This window comes from Dermacentor variabilis, chromosome 8, assembly GCF_050947875.1.
Source record: "Dermacentor variabilis isolate Ectoservices chromosome 8, ASM5094787v1, whole genome shotgun sequence".
Lineage (NCBI taxonomy): Eukaryota > Metazoa > Arthropoda > Arachnida > Ixodida > Ixodidae > Dermacentor > Dermacentor variabilis.
In genome coordinates, this window is record NC_134575.1 from 66,851,520 (window position 1) to 66,874,375 (window position 22,856).

At 47.8% G+C, this 22,856-nt stretch overlaps 1 protein-coding gene across 3 annotated transcripts in view; it reads right to left on the reverse strand.

Annotated features, from left to right (window-relative positions):
• LOC142590303 (BTB/POZ domain-containing protein 6-B-like) overlaps window positions 1-21,822 on the reverse strand; it is a 63,276-nt gene extending 41,454 nt beyond the window's left edge. For 2 of the 3 annotated variants that reach the window (XM_075702321.1, XM_075702319.1), the window contains exons 1-2: window positions 21,424-21,822; window positions 6,567-6,667 (exon numbers count right to left, since the gene is read on the reverse strand). In XM_075702321.1, coding sequence (XP_075558436.1) covers window positions 6,567-6,667; window positions 21,424-21,430 — 108 coding nt within the window. In that variant the 5' untranslated portion in view covers window positions 21,431-21,822. Of the gene's footprint in view, window positions 1-6,566; window positions 6,668-14,660; window positions 14,989-21,423 lie in introns of those variants that run through there. The other variant, XM_075702320.1, reaches the window with a different exon arrangement.
• Between the last annotated feature and the right edge of the window lie 1,034 nt (window positions 21,823-22,856).

Genomic DNA, 22,856 nt, shown 5'->3' on the forward strand with positions numbered 1-22,856 from the left:
CCCGCTTCTCCCTTTCGTCTCGTTTGAACGCATTGGGGCCGACTCAAGAGCATGCCGAGCGAATGAGTGGGCGGTGCGAACGGGGTGCGATAACGCTATCGCGTTCCACTCTTGAAGGCGACGCTTAAGCGTCATCCAGTTTTTGGCCGTGTGCCACGACCGCGACTTTCTTGAAGTCAAACTCCCTTACGAAGTCTGGCGCTCGCTCATCCTGAATGAATGAATGTGTGTGGTTTAGTGGCGCAAGGGCCAGATATGGCCAAAGAGCGCCAAGACGGTGTTAGTGATTTCGCGGTGGAATGATGATTTCTGCGATGAAGATGAGACTTCGCTGTAAAGGGGCCTAAACATAGTCGCTGTAAAGTGCGTAAAATCTACGTGCTATAAAATTATGGCGATGACTAATGAATACTATGAACATTAAAATCCATCGTAGAAGAATTATGCAAAATAGAAAATATATAAGATGGTAAAATTACTTGGAGCACTGCTACCTCGTCAGAGCCCTTGAAACAAAGGCCTAGAGGTATGTGCTATACGAAAGAGCTATCACAGCGGCATCCTCTGAAGAGAGGACCCGCTACGAACATGTGGGGCTAACAACATGCAAGACATCTTTCAGAAAACTTAGGACTGCGTTGGTGTCAAATAAAGGTACTGGGCCGAGTAGCATTACGGGATGTAGGGGGATGTGCTGCCGGTATGCTAGAGAAAAAGGTTTCCTTCTCTCAGATTCGGCTGCCCGACACTTCAGGAGGGCGTGGAGGACGGTCAGCCTCTCCCCGCATCTACCACAGGTTGGAGGCTCGTTTCCCGTAAGTAAAAAATTATGTGTGCCAAATGTGTGTCCTATTCTTAGACGACAGAATAGGACATCTGTCCGGCGTGAATTTGTTACAGGAGGCCAGAAACCTAATTGTGGCTTTATTACATGCAGCTTACTATTTGTTTCCAGGTCCCACAAGCGTTGCCAGTAGTTTCGCAGTTTTCTTCTTAAGAAAGGCTTCAGGTCTGTGACAGGGACCGAAGCAGTAGGATTAACTGCATGCAATGAAATTGATGTGGCCATCTGGTCCGCTAGAACGTTACCCTCGATGCCATTACGTCAAGGCACCCAGCATATAATCACGTGTTGGTTAGATATATATGCTTTGCACAGGACAGAGTAGAGTTCATTAATTACCGTATTTTTGTGGTTACAGAATGACATCAAGGCCTTCACAACACTAAGGGAGTCCGTATATATAACTGATTTCTGGAGTTTTGATTTATTTGTATGTTTTACAGCTGACAACAGTGCGTAGGCCTCAGCCGTAAAGATACTTGTTTCCGGATGCAGTACCTCGGATTCCGAGAAGGACGGACCGACGGCTGCATAGGACACCCCGTCGCATGACTTCGATGCATCTGTGTAGAACTCCGTGCAGGAGTACTTGTATTGGAGTTCCCGGAAATACATTTGGATTTCAATCTCTGGAGCATGCTTTGTGACTTGCACGAAAGATATATCGCATTGTATCAGCTGCCACTCCCAAGGAGGTAGCAGCTTGGCTGGATGCATTAGGCGGAGCTCGAGGGGTGGGACATGCATTTCATCACTAAGCTGCCTCACACGCAGCGAGAAAGGCTGTCTTACGGAAGCACGATTATGAAAAAGTGTAGCATATGTCATATCGTTAATGGTATTAAAACACGGATGTTCAGGATTAGAGTGGACTTTCAGAAAATATGTTTGGCTGATGTATGTTCTCTGCAGATGAAGTGACCACTCATTTGATTCTGCATATAAACTTTCAATGGGACTTGTTCTGAAAGCTCCAGTGGCCAGTCGGATTCCTAGATGGTGGACGGGATCTAGCATCTTTAGCGCGCTCGGGGCTGCAGAATGATAGATCACGGCACCGTAGTCCAACCGTGATCGGATGAGGCTCTTGTAAAGATTCATTAAACATTTCCTGTCGCTGCCCCGTGTTGTGTGGGATAACACTTTAAGTAAGTTCATTGTTTTTAAGCATTTGACCTTGAGGTTCTTTATGTGTGGAATAAAACTTAATTTATAATCAAGTATGATGCCTAAGAACTTGTGTTCTTTGTTCACAGGAATTCGCTGACCATACATTTCGATACTGGGTTCTGCAATGAGCCCTTTGTTTCTCATGAAAAGCACGCAAGAACTCTTGTTGGGGTTCACTTTAAATCCGTTTTCTTCTGCCCATTTGGACACTTTGTTCAAGCCCTGTTGTACTTGCCTCTCACATACTGTGAGGTTGCAGGATTTGAAACCTATCTGTATGTCGTCTACGTAAACAGAATAAAAAATGGCTGGCGGTAACGAAGCCCGAAGGGTGTTCATTTTCACGATGAAGAGCGTGCAGCTAAGTACACCTCCTTGAGGTACACCAGTTTCCTGTATAAAAGGTCGCGACAATACATTGCCGACTTTCACGCGGAATGTACGGTTGGACAAATAGCTTTCTATAAGGACGAGCATATTGCCACGGATGCCAATTCCCGACAAGTCTCTCAAGATTCCATAGCGCCACGTTGTGTCGTACGCCTTCTCCATATCGAGGAATACGGATAGGAAATATTGTTTATGTAGGAAGGCGTCGCGAATGTTTCCCTCAATGCGCACAAGGTGATCGGTTGTGGACCGCCCTACTCTGAAGCCACACTGAAAGGGATCGAGCATATTGTTGAGTTCAAGGAAATGTACAAGTCTCCGGTTAACCATTTTTTCAAAAAGCTTACAAAGACAATTTGTAAGAGCTATCGGACGGTAACTTGCCGCCAAGGAAGGGTCTTTAGCCTGCTTAAGAACAGGGACCACAATCGCTTCTTTCCATGTGGATGGGAGGTATCCCGTAGCCCAAAGAGCGGTGAAAAGTGTGAGTAGTGTAAGTTTGGTGTCAGTATGCAAGCCTCTGATCATGTCATACATGACTATCAGGTCCCGGTGCAGTGCTTTTGCATGTGTTCAAGGCAGCTCTCAACTCAGCAATACTGAAAGGCCGGTTATAAGGTTCATTCTGTCTGGATTTTCGTGTTATTGGCTTACATTCTTCTATTTGTTTGTATTTCAAAAGGATTGCGAATAATGGTTTCAACTCGACACGCTCTCAAAGTGTTCCCCAAGTGAGTCTGCCTAATCTTTCAGTGTTTCACCTTGTGTGTTTACCAAAGGAAGTGAATATGTTTGTCGCCCTTTTATCCTATTAACCCTGCTCCAGACTTTGGCCACATCTGTATACGAGTTGATACCGGATAAAAACTTCTGCCAACTCTCGCTTCTAGCCTGTCAGCGTGTTCGCCTGCCTTGCGATTTCACTTTCTTAATGTTGAACAGATTCTCCGCAGTGGGAGAGGCGCGTAGCAACCCCCACGCTTTGTTCTGTTTCTTACGAGCGATCCTACAGTCGTCGTTCCACCACGGGACACGCCGTTTGCATGCCAAGCCATTTACTTGTGATATACATTTAGTTGCGGCCTCTATTATGAAGGCTGTAAAATATTCCACAGCAGCACCAATTCCTAACGAGGACATGTCATCCCATGAAATACTACTGAGAGTTCGGAATTTCCCCCAGTCAACTGTATCAATCTTCCACTTAGGAGCCTGTGGTGGATATTAGTTTTCTTTAGATGTTCGTAGCAGTATGGGGAAGTGGTCGCTTCCGTAAGGATCGTTTGTAACTTCCCACTCGAGTTCAGGCAGAATAGAAGGAGAAACTATGCTGAGATCGATTGAAGAAAAGGTTTTGTTGGCAAGACAGTAATATGTGGGTTCTTTCTTATTCAGAATGCACGTACCAGAAGAGAAAAGGAATTGTTCAACAAGTCGTCCTCGCGCATCTATACGAGGGTCGCCCCACAGGTAGTTGTGTGCATTGAAATCGCCAAGAACAATATAAGGTTCTGGCAATTCATCTGTAAAGGACTGGAATTCATGTTTGCTAAGTTTGTAATGGGGGGGGGGGGTATATAAAGCGAGCAAATAGTGGTTAGTTTGTTTAGCGAAACAACTCGAACCGCCACTGCTTCAAGGGCCGTTCGTAGCTGTAAATGTTGACACGCTATGTTCTTTTGAATTATAATTGCAACACCACCCGATGATGCGATTGCGTCATCGCGATCTTTGCGAAAAGTATACTGTCGAAGAAAGTTTGTGTGTTGTCATTTTTGTTTCCTGCAGACACAGCACTTTTGGATTGTGTTTGTGGATGAGTTCTTGCACATCATCGAAGTTGCTAAGAAGACCTCTGACATTCCATTGAATAATTTGTGTATCCATTTTAATAGTAAATTGGTGCTGTGTGTACGGAAACGGAATTATTACAGAGCTCTTTCGAGGCCCTGTAACCGGGGTTTTGCCCTTTCTGGAGCGTTCGGGGAGCCTCGCCGCTCCTTAGGCGTTTGGTGCGCCTTGAGGACAGGTGTAGTGTCCATTGCCTGTAGTGAAGCTCCTGACACGTGCTCTTGCGAGCGAGAAGTTTTCAGAGAGAGTCCCGCCTTGGAGGGCAAGACCCCTGCGCCCACTAGCCCGGAGGTGGATGGGGCTCCCTGAGGGATTTGGCTGCGCCGGCTGTTGCTAGCGCTGGAAGAGGCCGGGGAGGTTGGGGCAGCCTCAGCTGCGCCCACCTTCGGGGTCGATGGTCCCTTCTGCTCGGTTGGCGGAGCAGCGCTAGCTGCAACCACCGTGGGGGCAGACGGCGTAACTGCCGACTCACGGTTTGTGGGTCGGACAGCCGCCGGAGGCCGTTGTGACGCTGCCCCCTGACGCGCCACTTCGGCAAAGCTTTTCTTTGGCAGGTATGCTACCCGCCTGCGTGCCTCTTTGAACGATATGTTTTCCTTAACTTCGATTGTGAATATTTCTTTTTCGCATGATGGACAGGACCGCGAGTATGCGGCGTGTTCCCCATCACAGTTCACGCAGTGGAGAGAGTTCTCAAAAGCTTCAGAGGTGTGTTCGTGGGCACTGCATTTCGCACAGGTTTGGCGGCCTCGGAAGCTCTGCGAGCTGTGGCCGAAACGTTGGCATTTGAAACATCTCAGGGGGTTCGGCACATATGGCCTAACGCGGAGCTTAATATACCCTGCCTCGATTGACTCGGGCAGGATACTTGAACCGAAGGTAATTATCAAGTGCTTCGTTTGGATTTCTTTACCATCTCGCCTCATCTTAATTCTTTTAACACTGATCCCATTCCGTTCACTGAAGCCTTCAAGAGTTCCGCTTCAGTTAACTACGAAAGATCATCATCTGAGACTACGCCATGGGTGGTATTCATAGTACGGTGGGGGGTTACGATTACTTGGGTTTCCCCAAATGACACTAGTTTTGGCAGTTTCTCATACTGCTTCTGATCGCGGAGCTCCAAGAGGAGATCACCGCTTGCCATCTTCGACACCTTATATCCTGGACCAAACATTTCAGTTAACGACTTCGAAACAAGAAATGGTGAGACGGTTCGAACTAGTTTGCCTGGGTTTTCAGAGTGAAATACGTGGAAACGTGGGAAGTTGTGGACTTGGTGTCCGAAAAACTGAAAAACTTCATCGGTGCGCCCTCTTTTCTCAGGGCGATCAGGGAGTTGAGGAAAGGAGCTCTCCATAAATATATGTGATATTTCGGCAGTAACGCCAGCCACCCACCGTAGAGTCCTACAAGGGGACGCTGCAGGACCTGTGAAACACGGCATGCTAACGCCAGCTGTACATTACCACTATAACCAAATATGACATAACCAAGGTTGGCTACTCACACAAGGTTAACCCTTGCTGCCTGAAAAAATTGGAATCAAAGGAAGCTAGAAAAAAACAGGAAAGGTGGAAAGTAAGGAAAAGACGAAGGTTGTAGGGAGAGAGAGACAGGAAAAGGCAACTACCGATTTCCCCCGGGTGGGTCAGTCCGGGGGTGCCGTCTATGTGAAGCAGAGGCCAAAGAGGTGTGTTGCCTCCGCCGGGGGGCCTTAAAGGTCCAAACACCCAGCATCGGCTCAACCTCCAGGATCCCCCTTTCCCCAGACACGGCTAAGCCGCGCACGGCTACACGCGGGAGGGTCCAACCCTCGTGTGCTCGGGTACGTGGTGTCGCAACACACCAAACGCCTGCTGACGCAGACGCCCCTGCGGGGTCTCGCTTATCCTAAAGGAGTTCGCGGGTTTCCGTGTGACCCGGGTATTACTAAGATTGAAGTGCACCATCCTTAACCTTTTTTTGTCATTAGGTTGATTACAATTGACCACAAGAACAATGAGGACATGTTACCATCCTGGGACCTCCTGCCATGTTTTCACAGTAGCGGCGTCAATCTTGTACGTTTACGCCATTTTTCCGCACACCAAAGTTATGTTTGTATTATTTACTTCAGCGCTTGCCGGAACTGAAGTATAATCATCACTAAAATTACAGAACGTCATTTACAGCCATAATGCGGACTAAATGTTCCAGCGACGATGTTGGTAAAAGAGGAACTTTGGCCACGTTGACGCAATAAATTAATTGTTGACGCGTTCACCTTAATTTAACGTGTTGCTTCTGTGTGTCACCTTAAGTGGGTTACCTCTGAACGGCTTTCATCAGTCTGCGTCGAAACTTCTCGGCAGTACAGCTGGCGGCATTGAATGCACGACTTGCTCCTGGTTCCACACTGATAGCAGTATTCTAGAAACGATACCAAAGGGAAAACAAGTTTATCAAGGCAACGCTCTGTTTTATGGAAGCCAAAGTCACGAAAAACACGCAATACTGAACACTGAACACTCAGGCATTTGGTGCGCGACATTTGTTTATACTGATCTCACTGCGCGTTTCACAAGGCACCATCGGTGCTGCATAGGATGACAATAGTTATAGGCCCTAGGAGGCTGAAGTGCCAGCCATGTAAAATGAACATATATGGGCTTCTTGTTGCTATGACAAATTTATTTGAGATGAGGGGAGAAATTAAAGGAAATTAACAGTAGCAGCGACAATGAGGAGATATATACCCCTCCCCTTCGCTTACCACCCCAAATTCGAGAGTAGATGCAGCGGGAAATCTTTGTGGGCTTTAGCATGGTTTGCCACTGTAGAAGTGGAGCAGGGTATGATGATGATGATGCTTTCCCCTTTGTATTGGGTGGGCGCAAGTTTTCCAGCCTAGCCAGTACATAAAAAAAAATTGAAAGAAAACTGAAAATTAGAAGAAAACCGAGGACCGCACTCTTCTCTCTAGCATCTCCGAATCTGACCTGTCGGGTCAGACAGTACCACTGATGTAGTCTCTCTTTGGTTGTCGCCACAACCGTGGACATCGCGATGCTGTCGTGGGCCTTGAAGTCTAACGCTTGTCGAAAAGTTGTGTCCTCAAGGTGAGTTGGCGACACCCCAGCACATTGGCCTATGGCATCCACCACGCATTCTTGGGTCTCCCCACATGCTCGGCAGATGGCACTTAGCTACGTTGGGGATTAAAGCCCCTTAATCTTTCGTAAGTAGCGCTATTAACAGATATTTCCGCCACATCGCTCTCACCGGCGTTTCCTCCTTGTCGCCTCCAGCCGCCTCCACTCCCCCATTGGCTAATCCGTGCCGTGTGAAAGCACACCGTTTCGCTTTTGTATATTATTTTCTTCCCAGCGCGATTTCACCGGCATATCTGACACAGTGCTACGATAGTACGCGCAAACAGATTGATTAGAGAGTTTTAGGTTAGGGGACGCAAGCGGCTTGGGTACGCAACTAGAGGCCATGGTACTGCACATGTGCAGACCCTTACGTTTGAGTGTGCGCATGCGCAGTACCGCTGCCCCTTGTTCATGCGTATGCAAGCCACTTCCTCTAATCTAAATCTCTCTATTGAGTGCATTAGTGTAACAAATCAAATGTGTTAGGGACGAGAACATTGTGATGCAGTGCTGAGCCTTCGGTTGCCGCAACCGACAAGGCGGGGGCGAAAGTGTTTTTATTGTGACAACAATTATATGGACACTCCAGCGCATTTCTACCGCCTGTGTCGCCGTCGCCGTGAGGTTCCGTATAAAGTCCAAGGGCGATAAAATTGTCCCCACGCGCCGTATACTGTATGCGCGGATGAAAGCGTGCGAGGTTGAGCCGGCGAACGCGGCTCAATGTCACGTGTGCGAGCGAGGAAGGTCAATCGGAAGCGCGCCCTCTCCTGTCGCGTGCGAGGCACGGGGGTGAGGCGTGGGAAGGGGGGGGGCATTCTTCGCGGGTGTCTGCTGCTTAGGCGTGGTTGTGCGGGCGCCGCATCTTGAAAGCCATGTGTGACGTAGGCAAAGTGCGCGCCCGCGCGGGCCTCATTGCATTGCAAGCGATCTGCGACGCTTGCAAAGGGCACGTAGTGCCGGTAGCTCCGTATGCCCTGTGCTTTTGACATTTCGTTTGCGTTGAAGCGAAAGATGAACGAAGATCAATTCGCTCGGTACTGCTGCCGTAATCACTCACTCCAGCGTTTTGACAGCGAGTTTCCGCGGTCATGGGGCGAGATGTGTTCATGTTTACCTGTGAGCATGTGACACCGTGCTTGTTAATTTAGTGGGTAGGCGAATGTTTACAAGCTTATACGGCCCATAAAATTCACGTCCTTATTTCGTATCGGTAGTTACTTATTTGCTATAACAATCGATACTTCCCCTTTCCGGCAAAAGTGCAATAGTTTGTTGACCCCCAGCGAGCTCAACGCACAAAGAAGAGAAGCGTGGACTAATAGCATCGGGCGGGCTGAATTCGAGGTTGCAAAAAACCCAGTGCTTTGTTAAGTGCCACGGTTTTCAACAAAATTTTCTTTTCATAGAATCGCGGAGAAGGGCTTGCTGCTTGATTATTGAAAATGTCAGTTTCAGCTTGAACAGTTTTGCATATTCTTCGGTAATGCATGACCAAATATAGCCATCAATTGCCAATTTGAAGTAGTATTTCCTCATGATGGCGTCGGCCGGGTCCCGTTCGCCTTTGTTTGTGTTGTAATATGGGAGGGCGTACGTAATCCGGCTGATTATGAGGCTCTTAACCAACTTGACTATCTTCCTCCTTCATGCCGCTTCTTTATTGCGAGACGCGGGTGATCATACGTGCCACCTGTGTCGTCGCTTGCTTGAGTAGGTTAATGGTGTGTGTGCAGCGTTGATTGCTCTGCACCCACATTCCCAGAATCCTGGCGGCTTCTTTTTCTGGTATTTTTTGTCTTTCTAGGGTGATGCTGATTTGTTCTTCCGAGCGTTTTCCCCTTCTGACTCGCAGGAGCTCTGACTTCTCCGTCGAGCAGGCGAGGCCTCTTTCCCTAACATTCTTCCACGCATGTTGCTGCGGCTTGTAGTTCTTTTTGGCTGAGCGAGCCTTGGTTTGTCCAGATGGTGATATCGTCGGCATAAATGGCGTGATGTATGCCGTCGATCTCTTCCAGCTTCCGGGCTATCCCAATCATTGCAATGTTGAAAAGGATCGGTGAGATCACGGATCCCTGCGGGGTTCTTTTTTGACGTCAGCTATTAGCCAATAACAGCCGCGTATGGAAATCTGCTTTATTACGAAAAAGGTACAGAAATTCCAAGTATTGTCTACAAATGCGTAAGAATCGTTTCGCTCGTCTTTGACTTCGTTTTTGCTTAGTTTTGCTTACTTGCTTTTCCTAGCTTATGGGCGTCTACCCATGGCCTTTCCGGTGGCAAGCATGCCGAGGCTTTCGTAGACGATTGTCAGTTTTTCGCCTGATCCGGCGCCTTCAATGCAATCGTAACATTTGAGCCGGAATGCCGGACACGAGCACTGCTCGACGGAGCAGAGCGGTCGAAAGGGAACACCAGCTGCCGCAGTAGCCGGTGAGGCGTTGCATGAGGGGAGAGTGCATCGTCGCGATGCACTGTCACCCTCGCTGTCGCTCTCGCAAGCGCGTGCACGTTTATCCGTTTATCCACTGGCTGAAAGATTTCGCTACTGTTAAGAACGTCCCAGCTGAGGTGCAAGTTTTGCCAGCCAGTTGCGACAGCGGCGCCCAACTTTCCCAGAACGCCACCGTAAACCTCTAGCCACGGCGTCACTAAGTCGACTGTGTGTGGAGAACAATACGCGCACCGTCGACTCTCCGTCGCTGGAGCCAAGATGAGTTCGACGAAGCAGGCTTTGTGACTGAACCCGCCACGACCGACCCGATCTGCTACGAGCGGGGGAGTTGCCGAGGGAACGTCTTCAGAGGCCACTTCCAACGCGCCGCTCAAAACGCAAGACAATGGGCAACCGGCTGCGCTACGGGGAATAAAAGGCGCCTTTCCTGAACTAAGCCCCGAGTTCTACGAAGTCCGTCTGACGTCGGTTGAAGACCGTGAACCTCGCGCAAAGAATGTGTGTGTGTGTGTGTGTGTGTGTGTGTGTGTGTGTGTGTGTGTGTGTGTGTGTGTGTGTGTGTGTGTGTGTGTGTGTGTGTGTGTGTGTGTGTGTGTGAGTGTGAGTGAGTGTGAGTGAGTGTGAGTGAGTGTGAGTGAGTGTGAGTGTGAGTGAGTGTGAGTGAGTGTGAGTGAGTGTGAGTGAGTGAGTGTGAGTGAGTGTGAGTGTGAGTGAGTGTGAGTGAGTGTGAGTGAGTGTGAGTGAGTGTGAGTGAGTGTGAGTGAGTGTGAGTGAGTGTGAGTGTAATCCCTCGCGCAGAGAGGCGACTTGTTTACGAAGACTGGTCGAACTGGTTCTCGATGAGAAGCAGTCCTTCCCTTCAACAACGTTCTCAGCGTGGATAAGTTGGACGACGGCATGCGCTAGGTACCTTCTAATTCATGCCCGCCTCCAATCTTGGTAACTGATTACGAGCGATGGGATTGAGCCCCCAATCATAACGCTACCTACGGGTGTACTTTTCTCTATGGGTGTAAGGTCGCGCTGGCATTTAGCTCACGCTGCGCGCGGAATGTCTCTCGTTTGCGATGGCGCCTCTTCGGCAGACTAGAAATTAGTATTGGCCACAACAGCACTGTAAACACGAAAGGGTGGATGTCAGCAGTGAAGTTCTACTGAGTCCCAAGGAAATGGTAGGGAGAATGCAGACGAGAAGAGAGATTATGGCGATGCGCCGAACAAAATAAGTAAACTGGCAAACTAAAAGTGTCGTTTATTGATCACTCGTGAGTGTATGATTTTTACATGTAATACAAGTTAATTTCATGATTACTGGGTAATCTCTTTTTCTTTCAAACAGAAACATTCAGTTAGACTAGTGCTTGTTGTGTCTTCTTTCTCGTGTTTCGTTTGTGTGCGCCCCTCAAGAATGGGAACAACTTCTGATGCATGCGCTGGCAGTAATCGGAGTTCATATGCGTGCCTTGAAACTGAAAATGTGTACGATGCATTGAACATGGCCGGAGTTCATTCCTGAATCACCACTGCACCTATTTATCGAGTTACTGGATGATACACGCCCCCGCCTTAGTCGCGCCGGCATTGCTGAAGCAGAAATCATACTAGTGCTCTCAAATTCTGTCTCTTGACCACTTAAAATATCCCGGAGCTATTTACGCTGCTGTCCATACCATATTGCAGGGGACGTACTAGTTAAAGTTGTGTACGTATGTCGTAATCGTGCTACGCGGTCATATATTTTGTACATTTCCCCACAGTGCCGATGCAAGTCCGCGGTCGCCAACAGAGATAGCACGGATTTGTAGCAGATATTTTGTGGGAAACTCAAAAAATGAATTTAGCCAACACGCATCGTATGTGCCGAAGATTTTTCCGGCGGCACATACGATGTCGCTTCTCATTAAGTGCTCCGCGTCACCTGAATGGCTAAGCAGACGCTGCCCTTTCGCCGCATTGCAGCCACGAAAGCAGTCATCAACCGCACAGGTACTCTCAAAGGGCCCCTCACCAGGTCTGGCCATATTGAGCTGACAGGCGCAGAGCATACAATGCGCGCCAACGACAGTGTTTGCAAAGAAATACACCGCTACGCGCCGCGAAAAGATGAAATTTCAATCCTAATGCCATGTTCCCTTTTCGCGGCCGCTGCGCTCCAGGCCGGACGGTGACGTACTCGCGTCCCTGCGCCTACGTAGTCGGATCCGCAGTGTGACGTCGCTCACGGTGGCACGCGACTTCGAGAATTATTCAAAGCACCATCTGTTATTTTTGTGATCTGTTATTTGAATGGACGAATTCAAGTTTAGAGAAATAATAAAACGCGCAAACGGAATGTCGGCGTGTTTTTTGTTTTACTTCGCGCTGAAGCAAGAGAGATGTACTTCCGCTTCGTCTGCTTGTTCCCACGGTCGTGCAGTCACGTGCGCAGGTATTGAAACCATGCCATTTTCTACCATGCTCCAGCGCGTGATCATGCAGTACGATCCGCTTGTTCGGCCTTAGTATTCGTGTAGCATTGAATTATACCACTAGTCATATGTCCTTGTGCACAGCGCGCAAAATCGTGCGCTGCGCGAACGAGACAACAGCTCGCGCGTGGCGATGTCAGCGGAAGTGCGTAGCGCCACAAAAAAAAAAGAAAGTGAGGAGAAAGAAAATGAAGACGGGTCCTGTGACGTATGCGTCACGCGATCCTCGAGGTCCGGTATGGAGGAACGCAGGGAAGGAATTTCGCTTACGGAGGCTAGACGGGGCGAGTGGAGAGAGCGTCTAGCTTAGCAGTGGAGCCAGCTCTGATGAAATCATGGGCTCGCGGCACTGAAATATTTCTATCTCGGCTATTATTGAGCCGATTTGAAAACAAATTTGCGGCATAACGCTCCCTAGAGAACATGTGACAACCTTCTGCGTATGACCAAAGCTTGTTATGGGGCCTGGTGAGGGGCCCTTTAAGGGCAGATCAAAGCGTGTACATCGTGTACATGTCCTTCGAATGAAACGTCCACGCACAGACACACACGCGCGCGCTACGAAACCTGCGCAAACACGTGTAATGCAGCAGGCATCCAAGGCAGTATGAAGGAGGCATTGGAGAGATGTAAACCCGCTGGTTGAAATTTTACTCCGCTTCCACGCCGGCTACACCGGCTCCCACGCCGGTGCGGCAACGCCACTCCGCGGTGCCGTTCTGTTCTGACTGCGCCTTGGTGAGGCCAAATGAAAGCGCCCAAGCGTACGCTCAACGTGCTCGCTTGCCCGCGAGGTGTTAATAACTGGAAGGACGCCTAGCAACGTTCAGTTTGACATCGGCCACCCCAACATTTCAAGTTTGCCCACACGCAAATTTTAGTTGACCTAACCCTAAATATACGTCGGTCTACCGCAAAATTTCAATTTGGCCCATCCCAAAATTTAAATTGGCCAACTCCAAGATTTCAAGTTGGCGCGCCCTATAGATTTCAAGTTTGCCCATATCCAAATTCAACTTGTCCGAAAACCCCATATTTCAAATGGGCGCACCCGTAAATTTCATTATCGCTTAAAAGCTACTAATTATCTACATTTACACTATCATAAAGATTAAATGTCTGCAAATTACGCATTTCTGTGCAGATACAAGGAATTACAATTTTCGCGTGACCGGGCTGGGGAGCTCGCCAAAGAAGCTTCAGGTATTAAAATGGTAAATGCTATACTACTAAAATTTTTAAGCCGAATGCGAGAACCAACTGAATGGCTTGGCTAGAGCATATATACAGTATATTCCATCACCTACTTTATTATGGTAGCGTCTTAGTGAGCACAAACCTACCATATTCGCAGGTTCTAGGGCAGCTGCAGCGGCCGATTTCCAAAGGGAGCGGAATGCAACAAGGGCTCGTCCTGTCGTTATGTGTTTGTCGGCGTCGATTTTGCGCTGTTTATTTCGAGAGGGAACATTGACTTTGCTTTGTTAACTGATAAAACCATCCTAACACTTCTGCTAGCAAATCTAAAGTATGGTTTAATATAGACTGTCGCAAGATCATGTTTTTCAATTGAGAGTGAATGCACGCTCTAGGCAAAATATACGCCGACATGCTCTGTGACCTTTCCAGGACCTGCAGTACGAAAGCAACTTCAATTAAATTTGCCCCCTGGCCTTTAATGCGTTACGGCCGTATCAATAAGACATCAGTGGTTCAGCTAAACGACAAGCCATAACTGAATATTTCAATGAAAAGTTTCGTTCAATTACAACACTATCGAGGAAAACGGAGAACATATTTCAGTGGACATTTAACATTCTTTCAATACTGACGTTCAGCGTAGCTTCAACAAAACTTCAAGAGGCTCTCGATTATGACGTTAAACATTGCTTCAAGTATATTTCATTGGTCTTTCAAAGTTAATGTTCAAGACAGTTTAATAAATCAGTTACGTTTGAAATTGAGTATTCAAATGATGGTTCAGCGAAATTGTAATATCCTTTTAATGACATTTGTTGACATTACCTAATTACTTTTTAAGAACTTGTGCTCAAAATTATTGGTGTGTGTCTGTGTGCGTGTGTGTACTCAATAAATGATTTCGTTCTCTATTTCAGTATGCCTAACAATCAACAATAGGCCAAACTATCGCGTTATTAATTACAGTTACCTGTCATCGTTTCCATTTGACAAGCATGCGGACGACTGGGCTCCGCTTTCAGAATGCATGCTCGGGCGTGCGGCCATAGCGAGGCCCGAAGCCCGAGACCCCGCAACTTTTCATTCGGTAGCACCGCTGGTGCGCCGACGCAAAAGCCTAATGAAAAGCATCGTTGGCCACTTACCACCCATTCTTTAGCTCCAGCGCTATCCAAAAGTGTTCCAAGTGCAGCGCAGTGAACGAGCGGGGGCGGCCGCTGTGGTACGCCTTCTACTGATGCCCTTTGGTCATATAGATATAAGGATCTCAATGCGCCTTAGTGTTTGCGGTAACGCTACAGTAACTCAATGGCACTCGGTGAACAGCATCTCCACTAGGGCGAAGTCGAAAAAATCTAGGAGTGCTGCGCTGGAAGGCGATGCGCATATACTTCCGGTCCTTTCCCGTATTCGAGTTGTGCCTGCAGCTCTACAGGCTGCAGTGCAAGGGCTCAACTACGGCCGTATTCTTTATCGTTCGCCGGAACGTGTCGACGTGTTCCCGATATCTGCGAAAACGGCGGCGATAAGGGCGGCGCGGCGGCAGCGTGGTTTGGTGCGAAGTACTTGCGTACTTTCCCAGGTGCTTGCGCATGTTCGCGAGTGCCGAGACCAATGTGGGGGCTGTCATTCTCGTAAAATAGTTCCAGAACGAAAGTCACCAAACTGGCAGACGCACGCGACATACTTTCCAGGTGCAGGACAGCGGCGCTAAAACTCATTTTTTTTTAAATGACGGAGTTATGTTGGGGTAACAGCCGCGCGTGGACGGGGGGTTCCGATCACCCCTCTTTAATATATCTTCCTGTCAAATAAAGTTTCCACACACACACACACACACACACACACACACACACACACACACACACACACACACACACACACACACACACACACACACACACACACACACACACACACACACACACACACACACCACAAGGCGAGCGTTTATTCAGAAGAACTTCCTGTGGGCCTAGTTTGTGCATGCTTGATAATCTTTTTAAAGCTCCTGTCCTGTGTGACTTTTTGTGCCGTGTGTTTTTTGCGCTTTAGAAAAATTGTCAAGTATGGATCAACCAGGCCCACCGAAAGTTCCGAGTAAACGCTGTCCTCTATGATAAATATTTTGTGACTGTGGGGAAAAAATAAGCGTAGCTAGTACTCAACTGCAAGCGAAAAAAGAAAAAAAAACCCGATCAGTTGACTTCAGCTATTCCTACGGTTTTTAAATCACTTATGCAACAGTACATAGTCCGTTCCCACACTGAAGACGATGTATTTATTTTCTGTTGCTCTTTATTTTTATATGCGAGTGCGGGGGTGGAGGGCGGAGACCCTAGCGGTTAGAGTGTTTATCCGCGGGGTGCGATCATATAATGTTGCATTAATTCAATGCAAGATTTGTAGAACAGAAATGTTTGGAAATATATTTAAATTGTAAAGAGTGTTCTGGAAATGGATAACATGAAACTTCATCTGATTTGTGCTGCACAGAACTTTAATTCCGTAATGCGTGCTGTGGAATTATAATACATGCACGGGCTTGCTTGTAGGGCATTCATACCCTCCGTATCTAAGTCCGGATATAAAACCGAAACTGAACCGAAAATCTAAAACTGCAAAAAAAAAAGTTTTGCTCGATCCAGAACTGAACAGGAACATTAGGAATTGGCTCACTCCAGAGCGTAACCGCAAAGAAAATATAACGGCTTTGGTTTCACGTAGGCCACCTTCTCTGGAGCTTCTCATCCAGGCAGTGCCTGCACCTGTGGCTCAACAGTGCTGCCCCATTTGCAAACTCACAGGAGCTTCCCGCGATTTTAGAAGTTACACCGCTACTATAGTACGATTTTCAACGTCTCGCCAACGGGAGGCAAATATGTTCATAATAAGCTCGTGAAAGCCTGAAATTGATGGTCATCAAATGTCTTTCCGTTAAGAAGCAAAGATTGGCGGTTCCTTCGCTGAACCTGAATAAAAGTGCAATAGAAATGACTTAGTGCTTTTGAGGACTCCTTAGGCAACGTGATTTTGAAACGCAACGTTTCCTTGCTTATTATTACAGATTGGTGTGAAAAATCCTTATAACAGACGAGTACGACCTGCCCTCTTTGTACATCGTGCTTACTGTGTGATTATCGTAGATTTGAACGTGGAATGAAGGAGCCTTGTGCGGTGGTAAGCTTGTTTTCGCAGGCTTCGATGCTCAAGTTGACCTAAAGTGAATGTCGACCGAAAAGCAAAAATTGGCAGGGAGAACACCAGTGTTTCGCTTAAGAAAACATGAAATCGCGACAAAAATCTTGTATTACACTAAAAACTAGGAAGGGTATCACAGGAGTGAAGCGGCCGATTTACTCTTCAAAGCGTTGTTTTACTGTCGCAAAATGCCGAGTGGAGTGAAATGCATTGTTCACTCCATCACCAAGGAGAGAGTGAAATGCGCTTTTCACTCTGCCCTTCTGAGAGAGAGCAGAATGCCCGCTTAACTCTTGCGGCAATGGAGAACAAAACGTGGTGTAATCTTCTGCTTCAACTGTAGATGGCTGGCCCCGAACATGGCAATGTATTACTCACGCACGCTGAGCAAAGAACACATCGTTTTGATTCTAAGAGAACAGGCAGCTACAGTTCACAGGAACGCGTAGTGAGCGTTCTACTTTTTCACTCGGAGTTGCTCCACCGCGCACGCCCTCAACATTGCGGAACAGCACAGCACAGGAGAAAGGTGATCTCCAGCGAGCTGTAACGAAGGCTCTCCAAGGGAGATCGTGTGCCGTTCGTCATTCGTTCGATACAACAAATCCTCCACGGTAACTGAATTTTAAGTTAGGTGCACATTCTGTGTATATGACATGCTATCGCCAGGAAGTCTTCGCGGCGCTTAGCCGACGCGATTGACAACGGACTTGGCAAGCGCGCTGCGTCTCTCGATGTCAATCGAAAAAACCAGTCGTCGCGATAACTGCATGTGATTTTATCACTTGCCGCTATGTTGGGGTAACAGCCGCGCGTGGACGGGGGGTTCCGATCACCCCTCTTTAATATATCTTCCTGTCAAATAAAGTTTCCACACACACACACACACACACACACACACACACACACACACACACACACACACACACACACACACACACACACACACACACACACACACACACACACACACACACACACACCACAAGGCGAGCGTTTATTCAGAAGAACTTCCTGTGGGCCTAGTTTGTGCATGCTTGATAATCTTTTTAAAGCTCCTGTCACATAACAGAAGGAGTCATTTCGCTGGCGGCATGCTTTCGTTATAAATAAGCCGCGCGCTTGACGGTGTCTTTCGCCAATGGGTAATCGCGACCACTGAAGTTACGTGCAGCGCCAGAGCTAGTTAGAAACTTCGCCGCACACAATCAGCTGCATGCTGTAAGAGGTCAGTTAGGCGCGTTATCATGAACTTACTGAAAGCGCATGAGGAATCCGCGTTTTATACTGAATAAAGTATAACCCACATATTAGCGATCTGGCGCGTGTCAGCGACAAGCGATGTGATGGAGGCGGCTGTCACGTTCGCTCCTCCCTACAAGTCGTACACCGTGCGAGCGACAAATTTGAGCGACGTCTCCCCGATTTTGCCGCTATGAGGGCTGCAAATACGCGTCGAAACAAGCGTGACGCGTGCTTTAGTAATTCAAGTTGATTTTACTGTAAACGGTAGCATGAAATATTTCCGAAGGTCTTGCAGTAGGTTCTTATCCTTGCACGTATAAAAAATTCAATCGTTTGTTTGTTCCGCACGACAATCGCTAGTGTTTGAGTGATGTACATCCAGTTCCGGCTGTTGGCTAGTCGCTCACAGCACTTCTGGCAGACGAGCGACGACTTCTAGAATTCTAGAACCGAGCGATCAGTTCAAGCGACGGCCCGTTTGTCGCTAGAAGCCGTCGCTCGTCGCCGTCGCGCATTAAATCGCTCTCATGGGGTTTAGCCCTAAGACTGAACTGTTTTTGCTCATGTATTGAAATGTGTGATTATAAGTCTGATTTTATGTCTCCTGTTGCGGTTTTCGAGCACGATGCGAATCTGAAACGGTTCTTATATCTACGAACTCTGAATTGTCAAGCAGCGAGTTATGCACCGGCATCGAATATGACGGCTGCTGTATGGAATTACAATTGCAGAGGCGCTTTGCATACGCTTACTGTTTTGAACATGCCTGTGCATTTGCTAATATGAGTTTGCGTTTCATAGTTATGTCATATGAACAGTTAAATCACCCTTCCTCTGCAGGTTACAAGCGTAATGTGTGCATCTTGCAACTGCATGGCAGATCAAGATGTGTTTATCGGTTTAATATTTTTGTCAAGAAATAAAGTATCAAAATAAAATGTTGCGCTAATTTCATGTTGCCGGTCGTCGGTCGTACACAAAGCAAAGAATTGGTCTAATAAAATAATAACTGCGGTCTATGTGCAACTTTTACATGCCTTCAAGAATGTAAAATCCTAGATTTCATGCTTGGTGCGGACGATCTTTTCCCCTTATTTTGTGCGTCATCGTGAAGAGGTTACTTTGTGTTCAGTGTAAGAAGTCTCGAGAAGTTGTGAACCACAACTATATTTGCTGCTTTCATAAGTAGGACACCATTCAAGCACCTGCCTGCCCGATGTGTCGGAAGCGTGACGTCCGAGACGTAATGTTTCCGTATCCCCATTTTTAAAAATCATGTTTTCCTTTTTTGCATATCAACGTTTAAGATTAGACAGTTGTGTTAAAAGTTTCTTGCTTATCAGGCTCAATGAGTCGTCTTGAAGTTCCGGCTGAGGATTATGGAACTCTGAGGTCGAAATTTCCGCAACTGGGTTCATAGACGAAATAAGCGGTATTAGAGTATTTGTTTATTACTACTAAGACTGCGTTTTTTTAAACATACAAGGTATTTCAGCGAACACTCAAAAATCTTTAAACGTTGCCTGTGGCAAATATCATAATTCTACTCGAATTGTACTGTTCTACTCGAAGCGGCGGACAATACTTGCACAAAAAAATTGAGATTCAAAATTGACTAATTAATAAACATTCCCTGTTTTTAACTAATTATAATATGGCTCATATTGCAATTTACAAACAATAGCCTTGGAGTTCGCAAGGCGGACCCTCTTGGAATGACTTTTCAAGATGACACCAGTTTTGAGATATAGATTCCCGAACTTTGCGGAGAAATGCATTGGCGTTCCAGCTAATTTGTTAACAGAACGTCGTTTCATGCAATGAAGCACACAAGTAACGTATGAAACTTGATTAGGCCAGTACTAACGATAGCTCAGTGGCGACAGGAACTGGTGCCGACGGCAATGCAAGGAGCATTGACAACGCACGCAAATTACTGCAGGTGGGCCCGCCAGGTGCGCTGATGACGTGCCGATCATTGCAAGCCGTTATCGCTCTTTAGCGCCTTATCCATCCGCGTTGAACCATTATTCAACCGTGAACGTACTCAAGCGGCGGCTTCTTATGGCACTGCCACGCGGGCGCAGCTTGCAAGTGACCTGCGATGCCCACAAAGAGCACCGACTGCTCATAGCGCGATGTGTTCTCGCAGCTTACTTTTAAGCCCAGACAACACGTACGCTTGCGGACGCGCGCAAGCTCACGTTCACGCGCCCACGCATGCGCAGACGGTGCCGCATGGCTCGCACGCGTCGAAATGCGGCGTGATCTCGGGGAACAGCTCCTCTCTGTTATCGCGCGCTTGAGTTACCTTGCGTCGGCGCGCCTGGCAACGCAGCTACGGCGCGGAACGTTCAACTCTCAGTGAAGCAGATTTGCATCAGGCAAGAAAATGTTTCTTTCCTTTTTGCGCTGATCTAACAGTTATAAAAATATAACAAGTACGTTTATAGATATCGAAGCATTTGAAACACTGTCGATAACAAGGTACGACGCGGCGCCTGCCAAAGCGTGAGCACAGTGGGCGCGCGCTGTTGCGCGTATTTGTGGGTGCAAACCTCCATTACTCGCGAGGCGCGGCAGGCGCTAGGCACGCGGACGCGAGCTTACGTGTGGTCTCGGCTTTAGTGTTGAAGAGGCGCGCGCTCGTAACTTGAAAGCGATCTGCGAAAGTGGCAGAGGTGGCGTTTGCCGAGAGCGCCGTCAGCACTGCGTTTTCCCCACTTTGTTGGCGTTGAAGCGGGAGGCAGCGCAAAGGCAAATTCGCACGCTGCTGCGCGCGCTATCTAGAAAGCGGCCGTCTTATTACGGGACGGCAGAAGGGACGGTTTTCCCGCTGGTTAAGCATACAAATGCTTAGGCGTTTAAAATTAAAACTTACCTACACCGCCTAAACTATGCAAATGCGGGCTCACACGAGTAGACTGCGCGCCCAGGCACAGCCAGGAATGCAAAACCAAATGCCTTGAAGGTTCTAGGGCGCGTGCCGTGGCGCTTCGGCGAAAAAGTACCTAGAAAGGTGGTACGTGCGGGCGGCGCAGCGGTCCACTACTGGGCTTGGGCGTAAATAGAAACACGCTCGGGCCGCCCGGAGTAGAACCCCCCCTTTCCCTATCCTCCCCCGGAGCCTTGCACGCGACGGAAGACGGCGCGCTTCCTCCCCGCTTCCCGCCATTGTGTGCGCGAGATCGAGCCTCGATGGGCGAGTCACCCTCGCACGCTTTCACTCTCACGTACAGCATATGGCACGCGGCGTCGATTTTACCTTGGCCTTTAAGTGAATGTCATGGCTATACACGCCGACGGTAGGAATGCGCCTGGAGTGCCCAAATGATTGTTCTCGCAACAAAACAACAGAAAAAGAGACAGACAAGAAAAGAACAACAAAGGCGACACGGAACTTCTAGGTAGGCAGCACTGCTGGTGCAGACGCACGCGATGACTCAAATGCAGACCACTTACCGCCCATTCCTTAGCGCACGAAGTAAACGAACACCGACGTACTCAAAGAGTCGTTGTACTTTCTTCGAAGCCGCTTCAGCGCTTTTTCCAAAACTGTTCCAAAGCGGCGGGTCACTGTGCGTTGCAGCCGGCGGGTATGATGATGACGATTACTGTTGCTGATGGAATTACGTTCGAATGAATCGTGGCCGCGACAGTTAGCTAGCCTGCGTGAGCTAACTTGGCGTTAATATATGTATCGAATGCTAGCATTTAGTCGTTATCTATACAGTACTCTACGCTGTGCGTCTTTAAAAAAAGAAACGCTCTGTTAATCTAGGTGCGAAGCCTACCGCTTTGTGGCTGCAAATTCTCTGCTATCTTGAGCCGCTGATCTCGTCTGAAGCTCTCAATGTTATCGCTTTCGATTGTTGGCGCGGGACAGCGGAAGCATACTTACCGGAAGTAGGGGGCTAATTTTGAAATGTGACACCAGACGGCACTAGCTTGCCAGCCAGTGAGATGCGCATACATAACCAGGAATTCTGGACATGCGTTTATTTTCTCTTTTCGCCACCACGTGGCGTATCGACCTTAAAGATTTGCTGTCAAGCAGCGATTTGGGCTTGTTGGTAAGACAGCCCCTGTGTGTGTCACGTCTCACTTTCGTCCTTGTCTTTTTCACGCGCTATAAGCCTCACGATGACTTAAAGATTTGAAATTCGCGCCGTGACGTACCCATGACGCACAACTAAAGAAAGCGTAATAAAAAGAAGCGCACCCTGAGACTGCTGGTTGACCTCGGCACTTGGAAACGATCGCGCTTATGTATCAGCCTTATCTTGAAGGCAGCCTGCTACTCGCTCGACTTGGAATGAATCGACGATTTTGCTAGACACCTTGCCAGACCGCTCGTCGGCATTCCGGGTGAGATGTCTGGCCGAGATAACAGCTCCTGCAAAGCTTCCGCTGGGTTCCCTTTCTTCGTTGTTTTTTCTCTTGTGCGCGACGGCGGCCGCGGGCTTCCGTATGGTCAGCGTTATGTTTCGTGTGTTTCCTAAGAACCGATGTGATTTAATAAGAGGAAGCTTTAGCTAGGGCCCTTCTTCGATGCCGGCTGCTCCAATACATGTAAAACGCATAAATGATTCTATGAGAAAATCGCTGAACCGTTTAACCGATATGAATGAGAATTGTTGGATTCAATAGAGAGCGTTAGATCACAGTGATCGCTGCAATAATAATTTTGATTTAGGCCATTGTATTATTGACACGAATTATCGGAAATCGGCGAATCTGAAAGAAGAATAGAAGTAGGAAGTTTACAAATGCGTTAGTTGGGATAAAAACTGATATCGCATCCCTCTAAACTACATCCCTTGGAGAATCTCAATCGCGCAAACTAGGTACATGAATTTATAACTTAAGTTGTTACAATGCCTGTAAAGATTCTG